Source organism: Lipophrys pholis (genome assembly GCF_963383615.2).
Source record: "Lipophrys pholis genome assembly, chromosome: 6".
Taxonomy (NCBI): Eukaryota; Metazoa; Chordata; class Actinopteri; order Blenniiformes; family Blenniidae; genus Lipophrys; species Lipophrys pholis.
The window spans coordinates 18,182,573-18,209,758 of NC_137629.1; the positions used below are offsets into that span (position 1 = coordinate 18,182,573).

The 27,186-nt window shown below is 45.2% G+C and overlaps 1 protein-coding gene across 1 annotated transcript in view; it reads right to left on the reverse strand.

Annotated features, from left to right (window-relative positions):
* The window catches only part of gpc3 (glypican 3), a gene marked incomplete at its 5' end in the record, with an annotated part of 66,947 nt that overhangs the window by 10,020 nt on the left and 29,741 nt on the right, over positions 1-27,186 (reverse strand). Inside the window, 2 exons of the mRNA XM_080466165.1 lie at positions 8,877-9,063; positions 25,560-25,671. Of these exons, the coding sequence (XP_080322291.1) occupies positions 8,877-9,063; positions 25,560-25,671 (299 nt within the window). The remainder of the gene's footprint in view (positions 1-8,876; positions 9,064-25,559; positions 25,672-27,186) is intronic.

Sequence of the window (27,186 nt, forward strand, 5' to 3'; positions counted from 1 at the left end):
CCACTGTTATTGTAGGCCGAGGGACCCTCCCCTACATAGAGGGCAAGAGACTAAGATATGAGGACGCGGTGCCAAAGAGGGCTGAGAACAGATAAAAGAGTTTGGTTGTGTTTGAAAAGGAAATGTGCAGAAATGATTACATGGTGCTGGGAGATAAACACAATAAGGAAAACAGGAAATAGTGAGGATACAAGAGACAGGTCGGCTAACATTCGTGTGTGTGTGTGTCCGCTCTGATAAGAAGGGGATAAACCCTGTCAGAAAGGAGGAAACCAAACCATCACAGACACCTTCTAAGTTTTGCCTTGTGGACCAAATGTAAGTCAACACCTATTAATTAACACGGCCAATGAAGGGAGGTGGTGTCAGTGAGGGGATGATCAGCATACTGCACCCATTGGCCTCTCCCTGCTTCATACTAATTAGATTAGCTCCAATGTATTTATAGTCTCCACTTCTAGCAACAGCTAATATAATCCTAGGAAGGGCGAAAGGGAACGGGTTCGAAGAGAAGTACAAGTCCAGAACAGAGGCATAAATTTTAGCTGTGAATTCCTCGTAGCGCCGGTGCAGTGAGGGTGGAAAGTGTGTGCACAAGCCAGAGAGGTAAAAACCATAACAAATCAAACGTACAAAGAGTGAATTCTGTGCCGAGGGCGAGGGGGCTCGTTCTGGGTGGGGAGCTCCACTTGCGTACAGAGGAGGCCTGTGAACCAGCTCAGGGGTCAGTGCTGATGGAGGGTCAGAGGTTCTCAGGGAGAGTCGTTTAAGTCGCCGGACAATGGCGGGTCTTATCAGAGCAGGACAGAAAGATAGAAACTTCTGTAGAGAGGAAGCAGGAGGGGCTGTGCACTGAAGCTGTGCTGATGACCAGCGGGATGGCGTTCAGCTTGAAGGACGCTCTGATCCTGGACATCGAACACATTCTTCGAGAGCTGTAGCTACAGTGTAATAAAGAGGGAAGCTGACATCCCACGCATTGTGTTTACTCCTGCTGGGTCCAGTAGTCAGTGCAGCAAAGGAAATGTAGCTGGCAGTTTGAGATGTGTTTGCTGTGCAAATGTCCCTGCCAACAAACAAGCACAATCCTTCTGACATTCCTGTCTTAGAAAAGCTGACTAGATACAGCCAAGAGTGACAATTTGGCTGCATGGACTACACACACAAAGAGCTCCTGTTGTTTGGTTTCACTATCTGTCTGAGTCCTTTTTTTTTTGGGTGGTTAGCCTACGCTGTCCCCCAACAGCTCAGAGTCCTTTGACAGCGTGGCTCCCGCAATGCTCGCTGCGCCGTCTAGTTACTGCTGAGAATGAGCTGGAAAAACAGAGCGAGAGCCGGCCAGTGGCTGAGAGGACGGGACAGAGGGGGAGAGGACTCAATAGACGCAGGTGAGAGTGGAGGGTTAACGTGTAAAATTCAAGCCACCCAGATCCTCAACCGAGCTTTTAAGACATTCCCACAAAATGGCTTCTGTGTGTCACTGTGGCAGCGGGCAGCGGAGCGGCGGCCCTTGAGAAAGGTCCTGCTGTGTGCAGAGTGTTTGTGGACTGTGGCTGAGCTGATGGACACGACCCAGGAACAGGCCTGGAATCAATTTGGAGCGTCCAAAAAGTGCCTGCGAATGTAAATAAAGCTCTTGAGCAAACAAACGCTTTTCCAAGAGGCACACACAAACACAGAAAAATGCACGGGCCTACAAAATGAATCAAATGTCGAACCCCCCCCCCCCCCCCCCCACCCCCCCACCCCAAAGTTGATGAGAAACCAGGCAGAACTGTGTGCTTGTATCCACAGAAATTAAACTCCGGGCTCTAAGTCCTGACTTGTGCTAATCTTCTGGGTTTTATCCCTGGACTGATTTGAGAAAGCCCCAAGAAGGAAGACCAACAAGAGTCCAGTAAGAAGCTGACTCCATCCCTCTTTCTCCTCTCTTTTCCCATCTTTCCTTCCACCGCCACCCTTTCAGGCCCAGTGGCCGGCCCCGGTGAGAACCAGGCTACAACTCTCACTCGCCAAAGCCTGTTTACACAGATGGTGGCAAGCTTCATTATTTTTGTGTGGGGCGTGGAGGAGGTTGGGGGCAGAAGGAGGATTGGCTGAATTTCTAGAGGTTGTTTATAAGCTCAAAGAGGAATGGTCGTAGAGAACATTGGGTCAGAACATTTTCAGTGTGTTATGAGCTTTTGCACCACTGCCCTGCCCCTTTCAACACCTCCTCTCCTTCATGTATTCTACATCATCATCAGTTTTAGACTTCTTCATGAATATCAGGGATACATTCTGGCCATCAGTCAATACCTTTAAGCTCATCGTTAATCATTAAAAAAAATTTTTTTTTTTAAATTGTTGGCGTAAAAGAAGATAGTCATGATGAGCGATTGAAGCACGACCAAAGTGGGAAGCAGTTTTCTCAAATCTCTGTTTGGATTGACTCATGGATTCGCAGCCAGGCGGCAGATCGCCTCAGAGCTGAGCAGCAACATCTGCTCCCTAATTTGTATCCCGTCTACATCTCTGAAAAACAAAACAAATCATAACTGTGCTCTTTTGTAACCACACTTAAGATACATTCCATCAAAACCCAAACTTTTTCTGAGTTGGAAATATTTGAAGAGTCCTGATTGTTTACTAATGGTTTGCGGTCGGCAAAAATCAGAGAAACAAAAAAAAGAAGGGCTATAGTTTAATGCTCTAAACACATGGTCTCAAGAGCATTGTGCATGTGGTTTTAGTGCACATTGAAACTCACTCTGTTTAGTAGAAGATATTTTGAGGCAAAAGCGATGTGTTCCCTGAGTCATGGTCACTTATTCCAAGTTACTAAAAATCAGTGATTCATTACAGTGTGTGGTTTTGTAAAGTACAGTGCTTTGACTTTTATAGTTACAGCAGAATGATACTTGGAAGTACATTTCGAGTAAATTTTGTAGGTGACGTTACTCATAGTGCGACATTTTTCATGATGCTGTTCGGAGAACTGAATTAGTTCAGAATTAATGTTCGTCATCAAGGAGTCCACTCAGATCAGTGCGCGGGACATTGAGAGACGGCAGCGCTGAAAGTCTTCAATTGTTTTCACATCTAACAAAACTAACAAGTAACAAGCCGGGCCAAACTTTAATAATTGCGACTCCTTCTGTAATTTTTCAAAGTAATAAGTTACGACTCTGTGACTGCATAAAGACTTACAGTCCCTTTATATTGTGTATTTCGTAACACTGAGGTTTGTTTAACCTACGTTCACGTCTACAACTTTCCAACTGTAAAGCCTAAATCTGCTTGTAGGTGTTTTTTGAGTCTACTCGCCTTTTGCCCATAATACCTTAGGGACTTCTATGTGGTCTGTTTAAGGATTCAGTGTGTACAGATGATGGATGGATGTGTTTTTAGCATGAAGTTGAATGAACCTATTAATGTGGTCTCCCACTCATTGCAAACAATTACACATATTGCCATCCGCATAATGTACTCTGAGAAAAAGACTTCACGTGCTCAGTTTTAGAATCACATTCAGCTGCCTTGGGAGAGCAATGCACCACCAGTCCACCCGACCGCACCTTCAACACGAACAGCGCTCAGATGGTTGCAAGTGCATTTGCTTTGAAAACAATGTAATACGGGATGGGGAAATAACAACTGTGTCAGTGCAAACACACTTACGTTACACTCAACAGCACTCAGCAAACTGATGTAAGATAAAACCCCGGGACTCTGCAGCAGTGTCTTTTTGGAATCAAGTTTGCATGGCACGTGGTGGCGACTCGGGCCGCACAGTCACTCAATGGTTTGCACTTTCACCCTGGAGCAAGAGAGTTGTCTCGGTGGTCTGTGGGGCGTTTGCATGTTCTACCTGATTTGTCATAGAAGACAAAGTACTCCTGAGGCTAATGAAGCATTTGGTCCTTATTCAAGGGCAACAAGTATGTTTACAATCCCATGGAAACGATGACTTGCTAAACTACAGCTGCATAAAGTCCTTCAATAGGTAATATCCACAATTGATTCTTCCCTGCATTAAGAGATGGCTGCTGCTCACTGGCCACTAACTCTTATCTCTCCTGGTTTGAGAACACCGTGTATCTTATCACAACACTGACTAGGCAAAGTCTTTATCCACTTAACTTACTTCAAGATAAAAGCTTCAGGAATGAGATGAGTTGAGCTTGAGCAGGAATGCAAAATGATAACTTCCAGAGTACACATCTTATTTAAGCAGCATTTAAAATCCATTACAGTTGCTGAAGATTGTGATTAAAGTGTGAAATGACTCCTTATGCAAACAATATATTTCAGGGACAATTTAACTATAAATTCAGCAAAATTTTGATTAACCCTTTTATGAGCTTTTTCCTTTCTGGAACATGAGTGGATTAGTCTGAATCCAACTTTTTGTTTAGTTAACAGAGAAATTAGGCATTAAAGAACACTTTTGGTGAAATGTACTTTTACTTCTATTGTGAATTGAAAACAATCAGAATGTAATTTTACATGACCAATGGTAATAACTGCTATAAGCAATGTGCTCACACATCACTAGGAACAAGAGAGCTTTTAATGTCTTGCTGAAGGACACTTTGCCACAGAAATGGGAAGAGATGGGATATTGAACCACCCATATTTAGGATTGAAGGAAAACCTGAGTCACACATCCCCTGTTGCTAAGGTTGACTGACAGCTAAGCTCTCTGGAACTGTCCACTGAAATTCTGATTTTTATTGTTGAGTTGAGTCAGTTGCTGAAGCTGCATATATTTGGCATTGTGCCACTGACCTGTTCCCTCTCAACCTATACATTTGCTTGATGATTGAGGAAGGTCTCAGTCTGTGACTCTCTGCCGAAGGTTGCATGTTTTTGTGTGTTTCTGATTGTGGTTTGAAACCGCAGGAGGCTCAGTCCATATGGGCACCCAGATTCTTCCTCCACCAAGACACCTGCACTTCTCCTCACACATCTGCAGCGTCCAAAACATTCTCCCAGCTGTGGCACGCAAGCTCTCTTACTAGCAACCACATGTTGATGGCGCTTGGGCTGCAAGTACATTCAGGTCCTGGCAGCTCTGCCCGTCAGTACTGTGAAACTATATGAAGCTTAAACGGGGAGGAAACTGCATACATGGTGGATGTGTCCAGTGCTGCTAATGTCAACAATCTCTGGATCATGGCTGCTTTGATGGAGACATGTGGCGAACACTACTGTGCAGAGCCAGCGCCGTGTGACTCACCTATCAGGTGTAGGGGGTCAGGGGTCGCAGCTGCAGTTAATTAACATACCACGTCCTCGTGTTGGCAGCACGCACGGCTGTTAATTCGACCCACATACAGGGTAAAGAATGTTTAGGTTTCCCAACGTATCAACCTTTAGAGCTATCAAAGGTGTTTTTGTCTCTTTCTGTTCTTTCCCCACATTCTTTCATCGCCTGCTTCTTTCTTTTCGCCCGCTCCTTTGTTCCAGCCACGAAATTTGTAGCAGACCTGAAAGGTGAGCCCAGCCCGAGCCTCTCATCGTAAGCCGCGTGTTTCACATTACAGGAATATTTTCACTTTGTATTTTGCTAAACCCAACCACCACCACCACCACCACCACCACCACCACCACCACCACCCGGTGCTGATAAAACGCTCACAAGCTCCCAAAAGAGCAGCCTTCCTTCGGGGTGCTTACAGTGACCGAACGTCTGAGTGCAGGAACGTAACAAGAGGTCTATTCACGCGGCTCCTGCTGAGCACGGCGAGGGCGTAGCAAAGGCCTGTACAGCTCAGCAAGAAACACATGAGGCAGAGCTACGAGCTGCTGAGTCCAGGTGGAGCCCACCAACTGTTCGCCTGCACACTACTGAATGTTTCCAAAGAGCTTTTAAAAAGCCACTTTAACAAGTTATGTAGTCCTGCAGTTAATGTCTTAAATAACCATTTTTATAGTGGTTTAAACTTGAGTAGTCAGCTCTTGTTATAGAATAAGACATTTCTTTGGATTAGGCTCACTTTTCCCCAACGGGAACTGCTATATTTTAATGTGTTGCCTTTTTATTTGCAAAAACTTCTACAGCGGAGTCCTCCACTTTTATGACTTTATATGGTAAATTACTTAGTATTTGCTGGTGTTCTGGTAAGTCTGTACTGTCAAAATATAACAGAAGCAATCTGACATGGCAGAGTATAAAGAGGCAGTGAGCATGAAGGGATGATGAGAGACTCAGAGAAATCGTTAAGCAGGGTTTTTTTTGTTGTTTTTACATTGAGGGAGACTCTGTCTTTGTTTCTAACCAAAGCTGTATGGTCGGAGGCCAGGTGTGCATTAATGCAGAGAAACACAGGTGAACCCTCATTGAAAGGGGAACACAAGTCGACAAAATCCAAGATTAAAGGAACCTCACATAACTACGACACGGACAGAACTATACACTCCCAATACATATTACACAGGTGTATAGGGGCGGCTGCGGCTCAAATGGTAGAGCAGGCAAAGACACTTTGATATTATGTGGTTGGATTTACAAAGATTCAACAGTGATTGAGTTTCAGACTATGACATGTTGTATTGTGGTATCCTGAGCCATCCTGTCTATCTGATGGGGATAATTCATTTGTTTTGTCATTTCCTTATATGGGCAGGGTGCTGGAGTTTACATATGTTTATCCTGCTGTTTGAGTATTTAAAAAAACAGAGGAAAGACTTGAGATCCTGATGTTTTCATCAAACGCCTGTCTGTAATGAAGACATTGTATTTTAGTTAGGAGCCACTCCTCTATGACGTTATCCTATGTCCTTAAACTGAAAGAAAAACAAACGCTGACTTGAAGCCTGGTTTTAGTAGGTCAAAAAAAGCAGTTGCTCTCTGCCGCCTAGAGATGCGTCATCAGTGCTCCCGACCAAATGTGAATGAAAGTACTGTCGCTAATTCGAACAGCATGCATGGGGAACCTGTCAACTGTGTCAGTGTGAAACTAGTAAAGACCGTCATGACATTCTTTGATCTGCTTTGTACAGTGTGTAACATAGGAAATATTAGTTTTATTAATTATGATGTTGAATTCATAAGCAATAATACACACTTGTCTGTAAGCCAATAAACTCATAAGTCAGTGGCCTGTGGATGATGTTCTTCATGTTCGTTCTCTTTATGACTGATTGCATTCAACTACGTGCATAAAGTCAAATGACCCATCTCATAATCATTTGACCACGAGTCACCACATCACATATACAAAGCTGCAACTGTTGCTACAACAGATATTTCATTGTTCGAACAAAATATTTTGAGAAGTTTCAAAAAGCTGATCTTCTGATCTTTTGTTTATGATTTCACAGCCTTACATTTTGATATAAATGTGCAACATTTTCGCTACTGAGGTCAGGATATAGACAGATCTGCGTCTCTTCGTCGTGAGCTCTAACCACACGTCCTCTGGCTGCTACTCTGACTTTGTAAGGATGGGGGTGGGTGGTGTATATATGTTTGTTGGGGGGAAGGGGTGGGGGGAGTCCCTGTCCTGGAATAGCTCCCCTGGCCTGGAATGCTCTGGGGAATGTGTAGCATGGGGTTTGATTGGTCAGGAGGGGGAGTGTGTGTGTGTGTTGTGGAGTGAGTGGCATTAGTTATCAGAAGGTTATGGAATCTGAGTAGAGAATGAGCTGTGAGAGATCAATCATTAGGCCCGTTTGAGAACATCCTCTGTGTGGTAGGCAGGGTGACAGCCGGGCCATGTTGGGGTCTCAGCTCTGCCTCGGTCCTGTCTGCACCTTGTTGTTGTGGCTCCTGCAGCCTTTCCCCACCTCCTGTGCGCGTGCACGCCACCGTCGATCTGCGCCGGCCTTTGTGAAACCGGATCTGTTTCGTCCATCTCGGAGCAGCAGAGCACAGACAGGCCGCCCATTAGGCCTCATGCTTGGCAGGTTGACCTTTGAACTCAGTACCCTGTTTGACCAAAAGTGGCTGGGCGGCCGTGCGAGGTCAGCGTTTCGCCGGGTCATCACAGGCTATCAGCGGCTATCTGCCGTACTGCCAATGAGCAGGGACTCCTCAGGGTCTGCAAACACTGCTGGCTCGTGTACCAACAAGCACAAACAGACGTATCTGTGCCTGCAGACACAAACACATACACTCCTCAGGAACACAAACATCTAATCTTGTGATTTACAGAGCAGATAAAGGAAAACTGCTGCAATTCTGAGATTAAAGTGAAACTTCCATCAGCTTGTGAGCCGGCGGAGACAGTGTAATTACTCAGTATTGTTGTACACTAACAGGAGTGTGTAAGAGAGCGCAGGCTGTCATGGCCCAGTCTGCTGGAGGAGAGAGCCCTACAGGGATCCTGCGTGAACCCGGGGTTCCTGCTCCCGCTCCCAAACCAAAATCTCTGCCACAACATCCCCGACAGGAGGACAACTCCCAACGCCATGTTTGCTCAGCTGCACGGCCTTTGTGTCGGAGAATCAAACCCACTTGTTCCTGCTCCCTGGCTGTTTTTCTCCCTCTTCTTGTGTTTGGTTTCTTTTCTTCTAACAGTTTGTATCTTTTTTTTGTTCCCTATTTGGCTCCCGGAGAGTTTGTCTGGCATTTCCATGGGACTGACAGGGATAGAGGTCAAGAGGCTGTGGTGAGGAGGGGGGGGGGAGAATACCTGAGGAAGTCTCACGTATTCTGCTGCATAGTGTCACAGTGGTGTCAACATGTACAGTAGTCACGTAAACACCTCTCTGCTGTGCCCACAGCTTGGGTTTGGACTGCGACAGTTCTGACTCACTGCAGAAAAGGCCAAGTCTCTCCTTGCTAATTTTTAAGTAAATATCTCCAGTTTACCGAGCAGGCTTCAACATGAACCAGGTTTGACATCTAATTTCAAAAGAAAATTAAAGCTACCGCGAACACGTCTCACCTGCGAAGATGCGTAGCCGTTTGCGTCTCGGCGGCGGGCCGAGCCCTGACATCCCGGTGCACTCGTCCTCGTCATCACAGTCGCCGCTCTCGAAACCCTCCTCCACCTCATCTCCCCACCCATCCGCTCCGACTCCACGCGACCGGGCTCTCCATCGCTTCTCAGACACCGTCACGATCCGCAGCAGCTGTGGGGTAAACAGGACGTGGTTAAAGGTAATGATGCAAAAACGCTCTCAGCCCCTCCGTGAGTCACTCTGCGGCTGGAATGTGCCCGTGCATATTAATGGTTTAGCAAAGCTGTGAAAGTAAATAGGATGTGTCCTTTGATCCAAACATGCACCATGTGATTACGGCAGTATGGGGGGAATTCCAGGCAAAAAAAAAACGAGATCTGAAAGCGTCACTATTTACAAAACTCTTATTATAATCACCAGGCAGGAAAACAGTTTTGTTATCTGTGCCAGTTTTGTTATTTTAGTCCAAACGTGAATCATTCAAAGAGCTGCGGCTTTTTGCTCCATGTAATTTAGTGGTCGAAAAAGAAACTGTGGGGCAAGCAGACCGGTGCGATTGTGTTGTTACTGGCAACCGTCATTGTCTTGAGTGGTTGTCTTAGAGCAATAACACCACATAACAGACTGCCCCAGTGGAAATCAGCCCCCAAGATCCTAAATTTAAAACGCCAGATGACAGATGGGGAAAAATGAACATTGAAGCTGACCTAATATGCCTTTTCTTTATTTTCTGTTCAACTTACTTTAAATGTGGCCATAAGTATCAAAATCATGAAGTTAAGCACACATTCATAGAAGAGATTGAAATAGAAACACTTTATTAGTCCCAGGGGGGAGAATCTTAGTGGTGGTGCTCTCCATAGAGGAGTAGTTTACAGTATATAGTTTAAAATATTGAATATTAGTAATTACATGGAAAAGGTTCACAGTATATAGACAGAGAAGGACATCACAATAAAATAAAAGGACTCTGTCAAATTTGACGTCAATATGAAGGAAGGACATCTTTTAAAGGTTGGGACTCATAGTAATGAAGTTTGGAAAGTATCCCCCTCTCTGCACAGAGTCCATATCCACTCCCACCGCACCACTGGTCTTTTCAATGACTCCATTGAGACTGCTTGAGCAGGGGTGTCAAACAAGTTTAGTTCAGGGGCCAAATACAGACCAATCTCATCTTGAATGGGCTGGACAGGTAAAATAGCTTCACAATTACCTTTGAATCAAAAATTTTTCTTTGTTGTGGCCCAGAGTATAGGTGATGAAAATGTCCCTGTTTTCACAAAAAACAAACAATTACTGCAGAAAACGACTACAATATCAACCTAAAGCTAATGTTAATGACACCATGTGCTGAAAAATACTGTGAAACGACAAAAAACAAAACAAACAACACAATCCAAAGGCTCCAAAAGTTTTTTTTTTTGCTTGGTGGTTTGTGGGGTCGGATTGGCGCCTCTTGTGGGCCGGTTTTGGCCCACGGACCTTGTGTTTGACACCCTTGGCATATAAGGTAGTGCTTGCCACCACAGACTCACCTGTCCTGCATGGTTTAGGTCTCTTCCTGTGGTAACTTGGGTTTGTTAGGATCTTGGTGAAAACAGGATCATTATATTCAGGTGTGTTGAAGCAGGAAGCGACCCAAAACATGTAGGACAGGATTTCTACCACCTCAGAAAAGAGGAAAGGCTTGTAGAGGGTGACGGTGTTCCTGCGGTCCCAGTTCAGTTTATTGTCAGTGTGCGTCCCAGAATAAGTATATTTGTGTATAAACCAAAATCTGACCCTTTTGAGCAAAAAGTTAAGATTTCTAATCAGGAAAACACAAGTTGACGTCATCACGCCACATATTTCCTTACACTGTTGACACAGCAATGCCTTAAAAATAATGAGGCTGATGTCAAATTACAAGTAGGAGATACTCGTGTCTCAAAGATCACTGTTTTTGAAAGAGAGGCTTCTTGGAGTCTCAGCATCGGATAAAAAGTATACTCTTGAGGGGAAGGGGTGCGGATTGAGACAGATATTTTTTTCTTTTAAAATGTCAATTATAAAAAAAAACCCTACTGTAGTAAACATGTTTTGCCTGCAAGACATGATCAAGGCAACTGCAAAAAATGATCTAACAAGAAAAACAACACCAAACGCAATGCCACACAAGCTCTAAACCAAGGAGGAAGGATGTGTGCAAGTAATAAATTATGTATAGTTTTGGACAGCATTTGAATGCAGTGCAGTTTCTGAGTTGTGAAAGGCTGGGCTCACACGATCACACGACTGTATGTTGTGCAACAAAGTGTTTATGGAAAAGTGTGAGGTCATGAATAAAAAGTCAAACCACTGTAAAATAAATCCACCAAATTTCTTTTAATTCCTTTCTCACCGACCAAAACAAAATATTTGATACATTAAATCACTAAAATATGAGTCGAACACGACTTCTCAAATGATGGAGGAAACCTTGTTCAAATTATTATTATTATTATTATTACTTTTTTTAATTCCATAGCTGCAGATCAACTCTGAAATGAAAAATGAAAACAAGTCTTCCTGTCTTGTATCCACGGGGGAAAAACATGTGTGTGAACTTGGAGACAGCCTACACAACCACACTGTGACCACCTTTCAGGCTCCAAAACATCGCACATGATTGAGAGCCCTGCCAAACTAACAGATGTGCTAAATTCCAGCCGCCTGCCCTGCGAGCATCCTTTCATCTCACCGCTCTGCCTCCTTCTCCTTGTTTGTGTTTTATTGATTTCCTTCCTATCTGCGTACGTCAGCATGCATTTTTTGGGGCGGGGGGTTGTTGTTTTGCGCTTGTGTTAGTTGTCGACGGGAGAAAATTGGGTTCATATGGGCCTCGTCTCAGGTCAGCTGCGTGGGCTCAGACTGCCTGTTTGTGCACCCGCGATAGAGCGCGGAGGTATAAAAACCCAGAGCTAATCACAGAATTACGTCAGTTAGAAGATAAACAACCCAGTTCCCTCAGCCCGCATATACAAGCCAGTCAATCTGGGTTTTACAAGTGACATAAACTCTAAAGTTTGGCCAGGGAACACACATCACCTTGTTCCCAGCACGGCGGCCCAACAAACCCCCATTCATGTCTCAACATTGAGGCCATACATGGATGATGACCACAACATTTCTAAAAGCTTGGTCACTCAGACCCAGGGATGGACGAACAGTACCTCACAGACAGGACTCACGAGAACATTTTCACTTCAGTCTGAGGGCCCCGATGAACAGAGCGCCACCTGCCGACAGAGCTGAGCCCACCCGGGTGTCACATGAAGACACCCGGTCATCGCCCAGAAATACACTCGCCCCACGATGAATGGGGCTTTAATGTACTCAACTGTTTTGTCAAAGACAGAAATGTGTTTGTCTACATTTAGCCGAGTCCTCCATAGATTTACTGAGGTCCTGAAATTCCTTCCCATGGTTTGTATCCTGGCAACTCGCTGGGTCTCTGGAAAGAGGAGGGACGCCTCGCAGACCTCGTTAAAAGGCAAACAACCACTTGTAAAGCACGGAGAGAAAGATGTGGCTCGGGGTATTTTAGAACAAAACCTAAAAAAGGAACAGGGAGTGAGGGGAAAAGCATTGACACAGAGCCGCTCGGCACCTCTGTTTAGACTTCAGTCTGTGAACGCCGCCATGCGGAGCACACCACCTTCCAGCGAGCACACAAACTCTCCTCAACACATAAACAGACACACTGTCGTCTGATTCTCTGCAGACGAACGCAGGAAAAAACAAGTCTACGGCCATGTTGGACGCTTTGTGTACACAAACACTGCAGTGTTTTGAGTTGAAAGACAGTGTTAGCATACTGACATTTAGCCACTGATGTTCCCCGTTTAAGGTATAAAATTACGTGTTCCGACTCATTTTATAGGGATAAGAAGCGTCACATCTCTATGTATAGAAACACTGGTAAGTTTGTCTTATTTAATCTTAGAATTGCATCCATGTTCTTTTCTGCAAGAAAAAAACTGCAGCTGCACAGTAGTGAAGTGGGTAGTACTTTCACCTAACAGCGAGAAAAATGTCCCGGTGCGAGTTCGAGACGTTTCTGTATGGACAGACAACCAAGTTGCTATTACGAGTGACTCTCAACTATAAAACCACCAAGTCCCAGGAGAATATGGACTGGGAGTCATGACACTCTGGAGGAAATATTGTTGTTATTGTCTACTCGCGCATGTGTAGAAGAACTATGTACTACGTCCATGGTGCGCATTTGTAGTAGCAGCATTTTCAACAAGTTGCATTTTCGGTAACTCTGAGCACCGATGTCACGTAAACAGACACCTGAACCATGACGAAAATTTTCCATTTCCACTTGTCGTGATAAATCTTTGAATCTATAAATCTTTAATAGTATCCGTTAAAAATTCTAATAAAACCATTTATGAAGTTTTCTAAATATGAAGAGATGAAGACGTTCCTGTTACGTAATATCCAGAGTTCTCCAACGTCATTGGCTTCAATTAGCTACTGTTAGCAAATACTTTGAGAGAAATGTGAAAGACTTATTTAAAAAAAAAGAAAGATCATAAGCTGTATTTTATGTCACTTAAAGTGTAAAAATATATAAAAAATTTCCGCAGAAATACAATAAAATTAAACAATGATATGAGGTGAGAGGCTTAAAAAGCTAAAATAATAAAATGCATAATCTATTTATACTTCATTTTATGACACTGCTACATTTGAAAAGTAATAAAATCAGACAGGAATAAACAGCTAACCAACTAATTGTAGAACTAACTTCAGATTTTGAGAGTATAACGTGAAACTTGATGACACCTGATATGAAGAGTGATATAAACAGCAGATTATACAATTCTCCTAATAAATATGTGTTGTGAGAACCGCCCGCCACCCGGGGCCATGCCTTTCTCCACAGATGGGGCCGTAGCAGGGCAGTAACTCTGTGGGCTGCGGTGGCGGGGAGGGGTGGGGTGGGATGGGATGTATGCTCGTGTCGAAAGTGACGCTGCGCTTTTGGCACGGCCGAGCAACAGCGTGAAGCGCCAGATTTACCACAAGAGGGAGGGAAACCTCAAACTGGCATCTTCAGCAACAAAAAAAAAGAAAAATCAAAGCAAATGGAAACAGGTAGGAAACAAACAATGCTCAATATGTTTTCTATCAGGAGAGAAGTTCTGGCGCTCTCACTCTTCTCCCCTTTCTCCCTCTGCGAGCTTCATCCCGGGCTGCCGTGCACACATCGTGAAGTCAGCGTCGCTCCAGGCTTCCCGCAGGCCACAGGGTTCACATCCCTCCAACACAAAAGCACAAGTCGCACCAAGGAAACGTGGGCTCAAAGGCTGCACACAAAGCCCAAACATGTGGCGGATTGCTCAGCGCAGGCCGGCCCAGACAGAGACACCGAAACCACAAGTCTGTCACTGCCTCCCACACGTGACACGAACTCCATACAGGGTCACTGTTGGACACGACAGCTGCAGCTGAGCCTCAGAGCCACCGGTTTGACCTGCGCTGATAAAATCAACCTGCGCTCACTGATCGTCAGCTGTGGTGTTTTTACACCAGCTGACGCCGAGGCCGCGGACAGAGGAAATTAAATGTATACAGTGATGCTAAAAAAGGAAAGAGGCACCGAGTGCATCGGGAGGGGGAGAGGGACTCCTTGTTAGCATCTGTGATTGGGATCAGGGCCGTGTTATGTCCTCCTTTCTGTGCAGCCCGACTTGTCCGGGCAAGTCGCTCATGACTCGGCCCAGACGGAATCTGCTGCTCCGAAAGTTTCTACCAGTGCCTCAACACATCTAGAACCCAAACAGACGAGTTGGCTTACAACACAGCACGTTTAAGCCATCAAACAATTTATGGTTTTCCGCAAATGTTGAAGCGGCTTTAATCAAGCTGTTTGTACCAAAGATGGAATTCAGCAGATCATTTACACCAGACGCAGTGGTTCCCTTTTCCGCTGTGGAGCCTTTCGGTGTCTCCTCAGGAGGGAGGCCTAAAGTCCCACGCCAGCTCTAAAATGTTTTCGCCTCCTTCCTGTGGTTGGATGTTTGAGCTTCAGTGTGCACAATGATGCATGCGCAGGCTTCAAGACTGGAAGAAGAGGAAACCGTTTAATCTGCACAGCAAACGTCTGAAGTTAAAGCGGTGGGACCTATTGTGAGCATCTGTGACATCACAAACACTGTTAAGAGTTCAACTCAACTTGTATAGGTGTGTTGATGTGGAAATGTAAAAACTTAAAAGTGTGTAGATGCAAAAGAGTTGCAGGAAAGCAGCAAAAGGAAATTCCAATGCTTTTTCCATAGTAGCAAGAAACTGATTTTAATTCAAGAGCATTCGAGACAAATCAAAATGATTTAAAAAATAAAACCTTGAATGCAAAAACTTTAGTTGAATAGTTATGACAGTTGCACTCTACATATAAAGGCTCCGTCGACCATGAAACCGACCATGAAATTTAATTGATTTTAAACTCAATCGTTGATTTTCAAGATGACATGCTACATGTTTTTGGAGGAGGGCGGTTTGCTGTTCCACCTGTTCTGTTTTTGTGTTATAGCCTATTTTATGGTCTTTAATTTCTCTTTACTACAATTTTTACCTACAGCACCCAGCTTTAAAACTGTAGGTTTTATTGAAACCCAGTGGATTATTTGCAGTTTTTTTGCAGCAACTAAACCACGCCGGGAGAACATCTTGTGTTCTGCAATAAAAACTTCATAAACTAAACATATTTGCATTTTCATACATCTTGAATTAATTTTTTTTTTTTTTATTGAGGATTAGATCTCATTTTAACCCATTAAGTCCACACTCTTAATTTATGCTTATCCGTTTATGATTGTTTACAACATTCGCATGCTTCTCTCCCTCGGCGCTGGAGGCAGCATGTTTTTACCTTTTTCCCCACATGTGGTTCTGCAAATCATCGTGCATTTCATTGGTCATGGCTCTTTAACCCGATGGCATCATTTAAACAAATCCAAGCTGCATCTGTCTGCCGATGCAGGATTTGAACATGTGTTTAACAAGGTGACATCAGTATTTTTTTTTTATGGGGGGAAAACAGATAAGATCAATGTTACAAGCAGAACATTTGTCTTAACACGTGTCCACAGGGCCTTCTTTCAGTTCAACTGCTTGATTTAAATATAACTCCAGCTGAATGCTCATGGTTTCAATGTTTTATCTGTGCATGCATGGGTTTTCTATGGTTTCCTCCCACGGTCCAAAAACAATCTTTTTGAGGTTAATTGGTGACTCTGGAGTGCTCATAGGAGGGGAATGTGTGTGTGGTTGTCTGTCTCTCTGTTTTTCCTGTGTGATGGACTGGCGACCGGTCCAGGATGTAACCTGCCTTCACCCAGCGTCAACTGGGATCAGCTCACAGCCCTCAAACCGAATCAAACATGTATGTACGATCATGATCACGGTGTGTTGTCTTTTCTCTAAATAGCAGAGTTGTCCTTATTTGGCTGACTCAAATGTTGTTTGTCTAGTTCCTCTTATAACACAGGCCACATAGCGGTGCAGACTCAAGGACTTCTGTCCCACAGCAAGAAGATCTAGACTCCTTTCTTTGAAGGTTGCATGTTCTCCCGCTCCATAAACAAAAAATAACCCCCAAAAAAGTACAAACATGGTATATTAGGATTGTGGTGTTTCTGTTCTTTTTCTTATTCATAACAAACCAAACATTTTTTCTCTTTCTTTTTTGTTGTATACTTGTTCGACTTCCTTTCACATTCCAAATGCATGCTTTTTGTGTCGATTAATGACTCTTTAATGCCTGTGTGTGTGAAAATCTTTCTCTCTGTGTTGGCACTGTGAGGGTCCTTCCATTCTTCTCCCTCCTGCAGTGGCCCCACCATGGACAAAACAAATATTAAGATGGATGGATGTACTGAGCTGTTACAGCTGTATTATTGCCAGTGTAAACTGTCCACAGAAAACTTAGATACACATGGTCCTAAATTCTCTTCAATTACCATAGAAGGAGTTTCTTTTTTCTATTCTATGATGTAGTAGACATAATTCCAATGTGTATTCCAGGCTGGGGGGGGGGGGGACATATTAAACTTCTGCATTTTGCACTGTCTCCAATTGTTTTTCTATTTATATCGGAGCTCCTGTGAAACCAAAAACGAGCGGCACAGTTTTGAAGCGGCGTAGGAGTGAATGTCAGGGTCACTGTGTTAAACATACACGTCACACTTTTCAGAGCAGACTGTTTTTCCTGGAAAAATGAAGAAAGGGACTTTCCTTACACCTAATCCCCTCAGTTACTCCTCTGCTGCTGTGTTTGCATCACACTGGCAGACGCTTGTGTTTGGATCATGGGGGGAAAAAGAGAGAGTGAAAATGAACAAGGAACATGATGGGAGAGCAGATAGAGAGACAGATGGAGGGACGACAGGGAGCACTTTCCACCGAGTGAGTCATGGAAAGCTCCTCAGCAGGCAGAGTGGCGTTCGGGTGTACGCGGCCGGCCCTGCGTTCCCACCAGATCTCCTCCACTCGCCACTCCACTTTTATTGAATTTGAAAGAGAGAGAGTTAGAGGGAGTGTGTGTCTGGTGCTGTCTCATTCTCCTCTGTTTCCTCCCCCCTCAGACTCTGTCTCCCTCCATCTTTCCGCCGTCGAGTATGTCACGCAACGGGAGCCCAGCCTCAGACAGTTAATGCAGACAAGATTCATTTCCTGATGTTCATTCCAGTCGGAAACAAGGCGCACAGAGAAGAAAAGTAGCTCTCTGGCCCCGCGTTAAACTGGGCGTGTGTCCACTCCACCTTTCTGACTAAGCCTCTAAGTCTATTTCCAGATTTCTCAAGTTCAGACTGAATCCTGATGGATGTTTAGACGTTGTTGGCAGGGACTTTTCCCCGCCAGTATATAATTTCTAAAAAGCTAATAAAAACTCTTAATCCTTGAACATACACATTAGGTTAGCTGTGAAACTTCTGGAGCATCGGATTCCGGCCCAGATCAAGCCTTAACTCCCTCAAGTATCCAATATATCTGGTAGGACAGTAATTTTTCGAACTTTTCTGAGGCTAACCAAATGAAAATCTTGACTTATGTCTGTGAATGTGGCCGATTGTCTGTACGGGGGTTTAATAGTATAAAAAGTTCCATTCCTGTGCAGGCCGCTGGTCGTTAAATCAGATTACGCCTTGCAGACAATCCCTTTTTGTCTGCTGCTCTTCTGCTTTACACGTTATCGCCGTGGTTTGCGGAGTCATGTGTTGCTAAGGAACCTCTTCATTTCAACATCAGCAGACCGTTCGCCGCGTGTCCCATGATCGCACCTAGCGGGAGCTGGCGTACATTCGGCGGAGAGGCCTGTGAGCTCGGCAGGCTCCTCCATGGCAGCGGCTGCTCTGCTGCAGGGGAGCTCGGTTTGTGACAGAGAATTGCCAGAAAATAGCAAGAACACGAGGAAGGAGGGAGGAGTAGATGTAAAACAAAGAAACAGTGGAGTAACACGAACTGCAAAGAGATAAAGGCAAAAACAAAAATATGTGGGGGAACGATAAAGTTTGTAGGTGTTAACATTTTGACAGGTCCGGGGATGTGCCTCAAACTGTGCTGCGCCCCCCGGAGCACTGACGTTGCAAACAAAAGGCAGGGGAGGAACAGAGGAGGTCTCTGACCCTGACACGGAGACCCTCTGATGACCCAGCAGAGACAGGAAACAGGAAGTGTGACCCCTGACCTTCTGACAGGGTGGTGGAAGAAGGGGGAGGGGCGGGCTGGTTTACGGCTACACGTGAGTGTGCCCGCTGACAGCCATCCCATGATGTGTCTCTGTGTGTGTGTGTGTGTGTGTGTGTGTGTGTGTGTGTGTGTGTGTGTGTGTGTGTGTCACATCACAGCCTGAAGAAAACTGAGCAAAAGGAAAGGAAATAAGAGATTGAGCACGAGTAGTCGTCTGCTCACACACACGCAGGTAAAGAAATGCTGGATGCTGGGGAGCCTGGGTAGAGAGGCGAGTGCCTGGCTTGTGCTGTAGGCTCTTTATAAGCCGGGAGCATGATAATTATACCCAGTGGGGTGGGAGAGGTGTGGGATCGGAGGGGAGGGGAGAGAGAGAGAGAGAGAGAGAGAGAGAGAGAGAGAGAGAGAGAGAGAGAGAGAGAGAGAGAGAGAGAACCCAGTCCGGGCCTCAGGATGGATGATGGGAGGGAGAGGTGGAGGTTTGGAGGTTAGGAGGTATGGAGGAATGGATGGCAGTGGTGGAAAAAAGATGGTTGAGCCTCATTAGCAGGCAGACTAATTGGAAGGAAAAGGACCCTCACATGCTCAGTCTGACCTCCCAGCCAGCAGGGGAGAAACCCAGTGAAGGAGAGGGGTGTGTGAAAGGAAGAGGGGTGGGACCTGTTAGTTGGAGTTCTACACTTAAGGAACCAGAACTCCCCAAAAATCTCTACTTACTGTGAAGTGGCAAGTTTCCGGAAAACAAAGGAGGTAACATGCGCTCTGCTCCGATAGGAAAGGAGGAGGGGGTTACAGACTTGGCCCACGCAAAACGCCCCGCAGCTCCTCAGAGGTTTACACCAGGTGTCACACTTCATTTAAAAAAACCCCTAGTGGCTTATACCTGCAAATATGCGCAGCATAACAGCCATTCTTCCTCCTCCTGCTTCCAGAACGAGCAGGGCGAGAGGACAAAAGCCCCGAGGGGGTATATTAAATAACGCTTCAAAAACCCTCAGTAAATAACATCAAACAGGAGTCAGCCTCTTTGACTGGAGCGAGCATAATGACTAGGTTAGCAAGTGTAAGTTTACAAAACAGCAGGCCTAGTCTGACACCCATGGTGTCTATTAGTCTGATTGTAAGCACACCCTTTAGGAAAAGGCCACCGCACGCTGGCCTTGTCATGAGGCGGCTTCCATTTTATCTCTACTGTAATAATAACACACGTATTTCATAACAGCTCTCCAACTGCACTTGAAGTGTTGCTTTATTTTACAGCCGTTTGGATGCGTGTAAATCAGCGCCGCATATAGGCTGCAGTTTTATTCCTGAGTGTAACAAAGATTAATCACGGCGAGCGTGCGCGGGGTGAAAAGCGTTGTAGCTTAAGTGTGCGAGCTATATATTAAAGAGTGCGTCCTGTGCAAGCACGCAGGAGGTGTTGAGCGTACGCTGCCCAGGCGCTGGTGGCTCGGAGGAAGTAAGACTGCGTGATGGAATTTGTGGCGCTCGGGATCTGGTTTATTTTCCACCCTGGATTCCTGTCCTACCTGCAGGATTTTCCCAGGTTCTGGCTTCAATTAGTCTGGGAAGCTGCGAAGAGGAGAGGAGGAGGAGGAGGAGGAGGAGGAGGAGGGGGATCGAGAGGTTTAAGACAGGGGGAGAAAGCAGGGGAGGGCTGGAGGAGGGAAGGGCGACAGCGCTGGAGTCTGTCACACACAACTCAGCACAGCTGGGGAGACGGAGAGGAAAACAGCGAACAGGGAGAGGCACATAGAGCTAAAACATGGAGTGGAAAAAATAAAAAAGTGTTGGCTCGCAAGATGAAGATGTTTGTTATTCTTCAAATGACAGAGAAACTTTAACGGCATGCCCTCAAACAATTGGTGTTTTTCCTGCAACAGATGGAGAAAAATCTCCAACAAAGACGTCTCGCTCTGAGGAGCATCACTTAAGCCAAGAAGCAGAATAATCCCAGGAGCTCTGACCCTGCGAACGGCAAACTCGTCTGACAAATGAAACGCTCCGTAATCAAAGACCAATCATATAATTGCTCTATTTTGCCACTAGCTCAGCCATCCCCTGCCAGATTAGTTGTTCGGAGGAGAAACCTGATACTCTGGGAAGTTAAACAGATGTGCATCTCTGGAGAATGAGGACACATCAGTAAAATATGTCCACATTTAAGAGCACTAACTCCAAATATGTGTCTCACTTCACGCTAGCTGAAGGCAGAAAAGCAAAGTCACGTCAACAGTCCACATCCCAGCCAGAGTACCGTCGCCTGGACGTCAGGGACGAGGGGAAAGCGGCGAAGCACACTTGTCTTTATCAGCTTTAGCATATTGCGTATACAGGCCACAGCGCTCAGACGGGACCTCACACAGGAATGTGTTACACAGTGTGCTTGTATGAAAAAATGTCCACGGCTCCTCACAGTCCTGAGCTGTTTAAAGATTCCAGCTCGAGAAGCAATAAGCGAAGGAGCAAAGCATTTCTCTTCATCCATTTATAGTGTGCAGTTTGCTTTAAGCTTGGCCCCTGCTCAGTCATGACATCAACTGCTTTAGGCGTGAGAAAAGGTTTTGTTTTTTTTTCTTATGGTGTTTAGTTTTAGCCTCGCAGAGGCACAAAGGCGAGGCCACAGCGTCTCTGCATCTGCGGATACTCTGATCAACACTGACAACGTGAGAAATGACACATTTCCACTGCATAGCTGTATTTCACAGGGCCATCATCACAAAGCACTTAGGAGTGGAGGAATGAAACATCGGGGGGATTAAAGTTGGAAGGAAGCAGATTCTTTGGAGGGGTCCCACGTTCCCCTCGCTGTTAGAGAAGCCCCCACATTTTATGACACGGTCTTACATGCTGTAGTCTGGGACTGATTCGGGGGGTTTAAAGTGGGCCAGTCGAAGCTGGAAGAACCACTGATTGCATCTACTGTTTCAGCCAAAAGGAGAATAATGGTCAATCAACTGGAAAATGAAATAAGCGGGCCTTACAGGAGTTGTAAAGAGTTTCATTCAGGTAACTTGAACCTGCATGAAAATAATATACAATAAAAGACACGCTCTTCAGACACCATAGAGGACGATGAATCACACAGGCAACATCATGAGACTGAATTCCTGCCGTTTTTAATCAGCGGGGCACACTGCTGGTGGACTTCCACGAGCATTACACACACTATCTCAGTGTTGGCCTGTCCTCTTACACCCTGCACATAAACAGGGCAGATGAAAGTAATTACCTGTGAGCTGTGGCCTGCTCTCTCGCATCAGATGCTTAATTAGTCCATTTGCTTTCTAGCCCCACATCATCCAGAGCCGGGGGTCTTTCAACTGTCGGGTAGGCGGAGACCTTGTAAAAGTGCCTTTAACTAAACAACATCACTTTCTCCGCCGCTCCCCGAGGTTGTTTACAATACGAGAGCTGAGAGCCGCGAGGACCATGAAATACTGCGGCCGGTCAATAAACATTTCGCAGGATTATAAAGTGTGTTTAAGGTTTGGCGAAACGTGACATCATCCTTTTCCTCTGGGCAGATATGTTTTTAGCCAATGCAAGCAGTCTGGGTCTGGGACGGAGATGTCAGCGAGTCGGTCTGTCTGCCATTTTGTTCCAGACTGAAACGTCTCGAGAACTGCTTCATATAATCCCTTCACATTTCACTCAGACATTTGTGATGCCCGCAGGGAAGATCTCGCTGAGCTCCTCCCAAAATGGAGACATTCTCCGACCAATCTTGAATATGTTGAGCGTGACCAAACATGTCCGCCTCTCATCAGAGCGTCGGGGTGAACAGTGACCTCTAGTGGCTGTCGTGGTTAAGAAAGGAACAATCCAGAAAATCAGAGCAGATTGTTGAGGTTATCGGGATGAACAGAGGATCCAAGCTTATTTGAACATTTCAAAACAGTTAATTTAACTGAGATATTTAAACCTAAACTGTCTTTTTTCCCCCACTGAGCCGAAGTTGTACCAAAACATAATAGTTTATGTGACTTGTGTGACATGTTTGATATTGTTACCTCTTCAATGAGGCTACATGCTGTTGTAATGGTGAGTACTCTCGCCTCAGAGAAAGTTGTGGATTTGAGAAAAAACCTCAATTGGTGACTGTAAAGTGCCTGTAGGTATGTGTGGCTGTTGGCCCCAGGACCCTGAGCTACATAAAGCAGTATAAAGTTTGATGTATGGATTGTGCACAACCACAATGTTTAATCTATTTAATGTAATGATTCAAGGTTGCAGAAACTTTAGCATGCCTACATTCTTTCATGAGGATTGGTTGGAAAGTTTATGAGCCTTTTAATCTGAGTTCACCAGCTGGTAAAAAATTTTAACTTGGGGATTAAAGGTATCTTGAAAACTTTGGTGATCCTCTTCCTCGCTCCTTGCCCTCTGGCACAACCAGCGGGTTGACATACGTGGTTTTTGAATAAAAAGTCTGAGCTGTCACTGGGTGCATTGCTACTAAATGTCCTACAAAATCCAGGAACTTCCTTATTTTGTGTGTAACCCAGCACTCCCATCTTTATAAGTTGCCCAATTCCTCCCTAAATACCTTCATAACTTTCTCATGAGCCGCTTGGCAAAGTGACCACTTCGGCCACAATTGAATAACACTGTTAACTTCACTTAATTCATTGCAGAACTGTTTCACTCGATTGCACAACACTGTAACTTGTCCCTATCATTTCTGTGCACCGCAGCATTGTGATGATTGGTTTTGAAAATATTAGAATAATCTGATTTCATCACGGCTATGAGCCATAAACAGTTTTACTGCACATGAAATATGCAATCAAACACAGTCGTCCTTTCGTCAGATGTTAATCCAGCCCATTGAAGTGGAGATCTGAAGGGAAGTTGAGGCTGCAGCAGAAATGTGCTCCACTCTGCTGTATGGTCATCAGATACGAGACTAAAAGCTCCCATGTGAAAAGTCAGTGTGCATAAATATCAAGAATTTTTTCTTAACAAAAAAACCCCCAAAGAAACATTCGCGTCCACGTGTGGCGTGGACCACGTCAACAGCACGAATGGGAGCCAATTAGAGGCAGAGCATTAGGTTACACAGAGCATCTGATTTTGAGCGCGTTCATGTTTCTGAGGGATTGTCCGAATGTCTTTAACACAATGAGCTCAGTCAGCTCACTAAACTGCATTTTCTAGCTAAATCTCATCAAAAGCCTATCAGGAACTTGATCCAGGCCGTAAACGGTCCACACCGCTGCAGCTCTGACACGCAAGGTGCTCAACCCCCATTGGGGGCAACATATTGACACACAAATATGAAAAGGAATGATTGATCTACCAAACCTGGAAAGAAAAACATTCTGCCTAACGGCACCACAGATGCTACAGTCCTCACTTCCATGGGCTCATACATACATTATCCTCGTGTTATTTTAGTTACATTTGCTCTCCTCAGTGAAACAGGCTGTATACAGTTTTATAGTAATGGTTATAACAACTGGTTGTGTTAGCAGCAGAAAAAGTAGTGTCTTCAAAGGAAACCAGCACAAATGTACTGTGAAATAAAATGTTACTTCCTGAAATTCATTTCATTCCTCCCTCAGCCTGTTTTTCTCTTTTTTCTGCATCGCAGCTGTTATCATCATGTGAACGCTGTAAACGGGGAAATCAGACCTGCTCTAACTGGTAACTCTCCCTAACATCAGCTGCAATGACACACAGCAATATACAGATTTGTGTCCATCCGTTGTACTCATACCGCCATCATGTATGTAACGGCAAACAGCTGGACAGGATTTTTTTATTTTTATTTTTTTTTCTGTGTCACCTGAACAGATCCAGAAGAGAAAAAAAAAAATCTGCACAAACTCTCCATTACAAACATGCATCGTGCTCTCTAAACATCCTGCTCCGGATTTTGACATGTTTGCATACAGTTTTCTCTCTGCAATGACGGATTGTTATTGACATTTTACACACTCTTTTAGTTTTAACTCCACATAGAATGCTCCTTGACAACTCGGCCAATCAGTTCACTTGTTTCTCTCCACAGTGAACCTGAGGACTTTGAGCTGGCGAGAACATCGTCCTCATAACTGACAGATGATGATGATGATGATGGCCAAAACTATAAAAGTAACAGACGCCGTTATGATATTGGAATTAAGACGAATCTTGCATGAATCATGTCTGGGTGTTTTTTGAAGACGGCAGGAGGCATGTAACACACATTGCATGAGGTAATGCAGCAAAAGTCAATGAGAAAATTAAGTCTAAACCCACAACCATTTGGTTTTTACTTTTTTTGGACTTCTTTTTCTCTCCCCCTAAAGGGTCTGTCAGGAGGGAGTGGAGGAGGGCCCACTGTTGCTCTTAGATCTCCCAAGTTGTTTAAACAGAGGAAAAGGAGACTGTAATCCACTGAGACAGGTCTGCAGTGCTCTGAAACTCAAACACACACAAGCAGACGAAAACACACACAGTGGGTGTGTGTGAGTGTGTGTAGGCGAAGGGGTGTAGGTGGTCAGCTGGAGGCGCTGACAGCTGCAAGTGCAACCACCAAGAACCAGGAAGTGTTAGCTGATCGGTGGGCTGATACATTGATTCGGGGGGGGGTTGATCCTGCGAGCATCTCTGCACTGCAAAGGTGGTTCTCGTGATACATGAAGCAGTCGAACAAGGAGAAAAAATAAAAATGTGGGCATTGGCCTTGACGACAGAAAGGGCTTCCTGTACCGTCTCAAGAAACCCACTGACACGCAGAGAACAGGCCATCCTCTGGCTGGCGCTCTGGTGAAACGGTTTCTGTCTGTCCTGTGCTGACCCCTGAAGGAGCTGCGGAGCCTGCAGGGGTCAGCAGCAGTCTGAGAATCGATGTGATCCGAGAAGCAGCACTAATAGAAAGGTCAACTCCCACTCCTCCTCCTCCTCCTCCTCCGAGAGACTCTCACAATACAAAAGAAGATGCAGCTCACCTGATTGATGTGTTTGAGTTTGTCTATGATCTGGCTGATGACCGGCTCCGGGGGCTTGTTGCTCCTCGACTCGGAGCCGGGGTGCAGCCGTTTCAGCCCGGGTCCGGGAAACCTGACAGGATGGAGGAGAAACATTTCAGCAGATATTTCTGAGAGGCCTCAGGGAGCTGGGAAAACACCAGTGTAAGCTACAGATGTTGAAAACATTATAAAGTGACCGGTGCTCAAACCACTCCCAGACAAGGGGTTTATCGCCATCTAGTGTCCATACAGTGAATGGCAGGACGGAGTTTCAGGAGCCAAACTGCAGAGCTGGGAGCTTCATTTGTAACTCGGTACTCAGTGCTGGACTAACTTTTTCCATATTTTCGTCATTTTTTTTAATGAATGTATAAAGGCTTCATACATCTCTGCAGAAGTGAAGCATTTACAGCATGATACCCAAAATAGAAAAAAAGAAAAACACTAGCATGAGCATATGTAGCAAAGCGCAATAAATTTTACTTGAAATAAAGTGATAAATATGCTTTTAGGCGCTTCTACATTTGCATTTAGGCAGTGTGGGCCTTTTTTCAGGGAGCACCTCCATCCTCAAATGTGGAACCATTATGCAAAGTTTGGCTGGTGATTAAACTCCTGTACATTAAACTGGTCAATTAGTGTCTTTTAAATCACCCAGAGTTAATGACAGAACATTAGCGGGGACCACTTTAGCCTCGGCTATAATATTTAGGGTTGCGCAGCAGGCCCCACGGGGCAGGCACTCACACGTTTTCCACGCGTAACTGAGGAAACGCCGCTCTGTTGACACTTGTGTATGTTATCAAGACGAGGAGCTGGCGTGTCTGAAAGGTTGATTTCCCTCCACTTTCATGTGGAGACTTTGCTGCAGGTGTTCCTTTACCTCAGGCGGAGCTGTGAATTCACCCCCGCCCTGCACACCGTGGCAGCCCCGAGGAGGAGACGGACTGACTGCTGCCAACACGAGACGGCCGGCTCAAAACTTTATCTCCGCCGGGCACCGCGGTGCGATCCGCGGTGGCGAGGGCGCAAAGGTTGGATTGCAACGTAAATGTCATCTTCGGTACTGCCGTAAATGTTGGAAAGATGAAGGACAAATGGGCTCGAATGGAAGAAATGTGCTCGGTGTGAAGGGTAGCGGCATCACGGAAGAGGGGCCTTGAAGAAAACACTGCATGTGCGCCAGTGGCTCTGCAAAGCATGAGGTCATGCTCTATACTTGTCTGTGTGACACACACACACACACACACACACACACTTTTACAGCTGCCGTCTCCATTCATCAGTCTTTTTCCTCTCAGACTTTTCATTAAAATCAAATTACATTCCCCTGGTTATTTATTCTTCTTATTAGCCATGATCTCATCCCCTCCGCACTCCTAATTATCACATTAATAATGAAAAGATGTGCTAAGGAGAGGGAAAGAGGAAATGTGGGAGGAGGAAGCCGGATTAAAGGAGGGAGATTGGGGTTGAGGATAAGGAGCCGCGGCAGGTTAGTGTTTCACCTGATGAATGTCAACCTGATCATTTAACCGCAATATAATTCATCGTGCATCTCTGTGAGACTCTCCCTTCCGCAGTTGTCGGCTCTCGGCTATCAAAC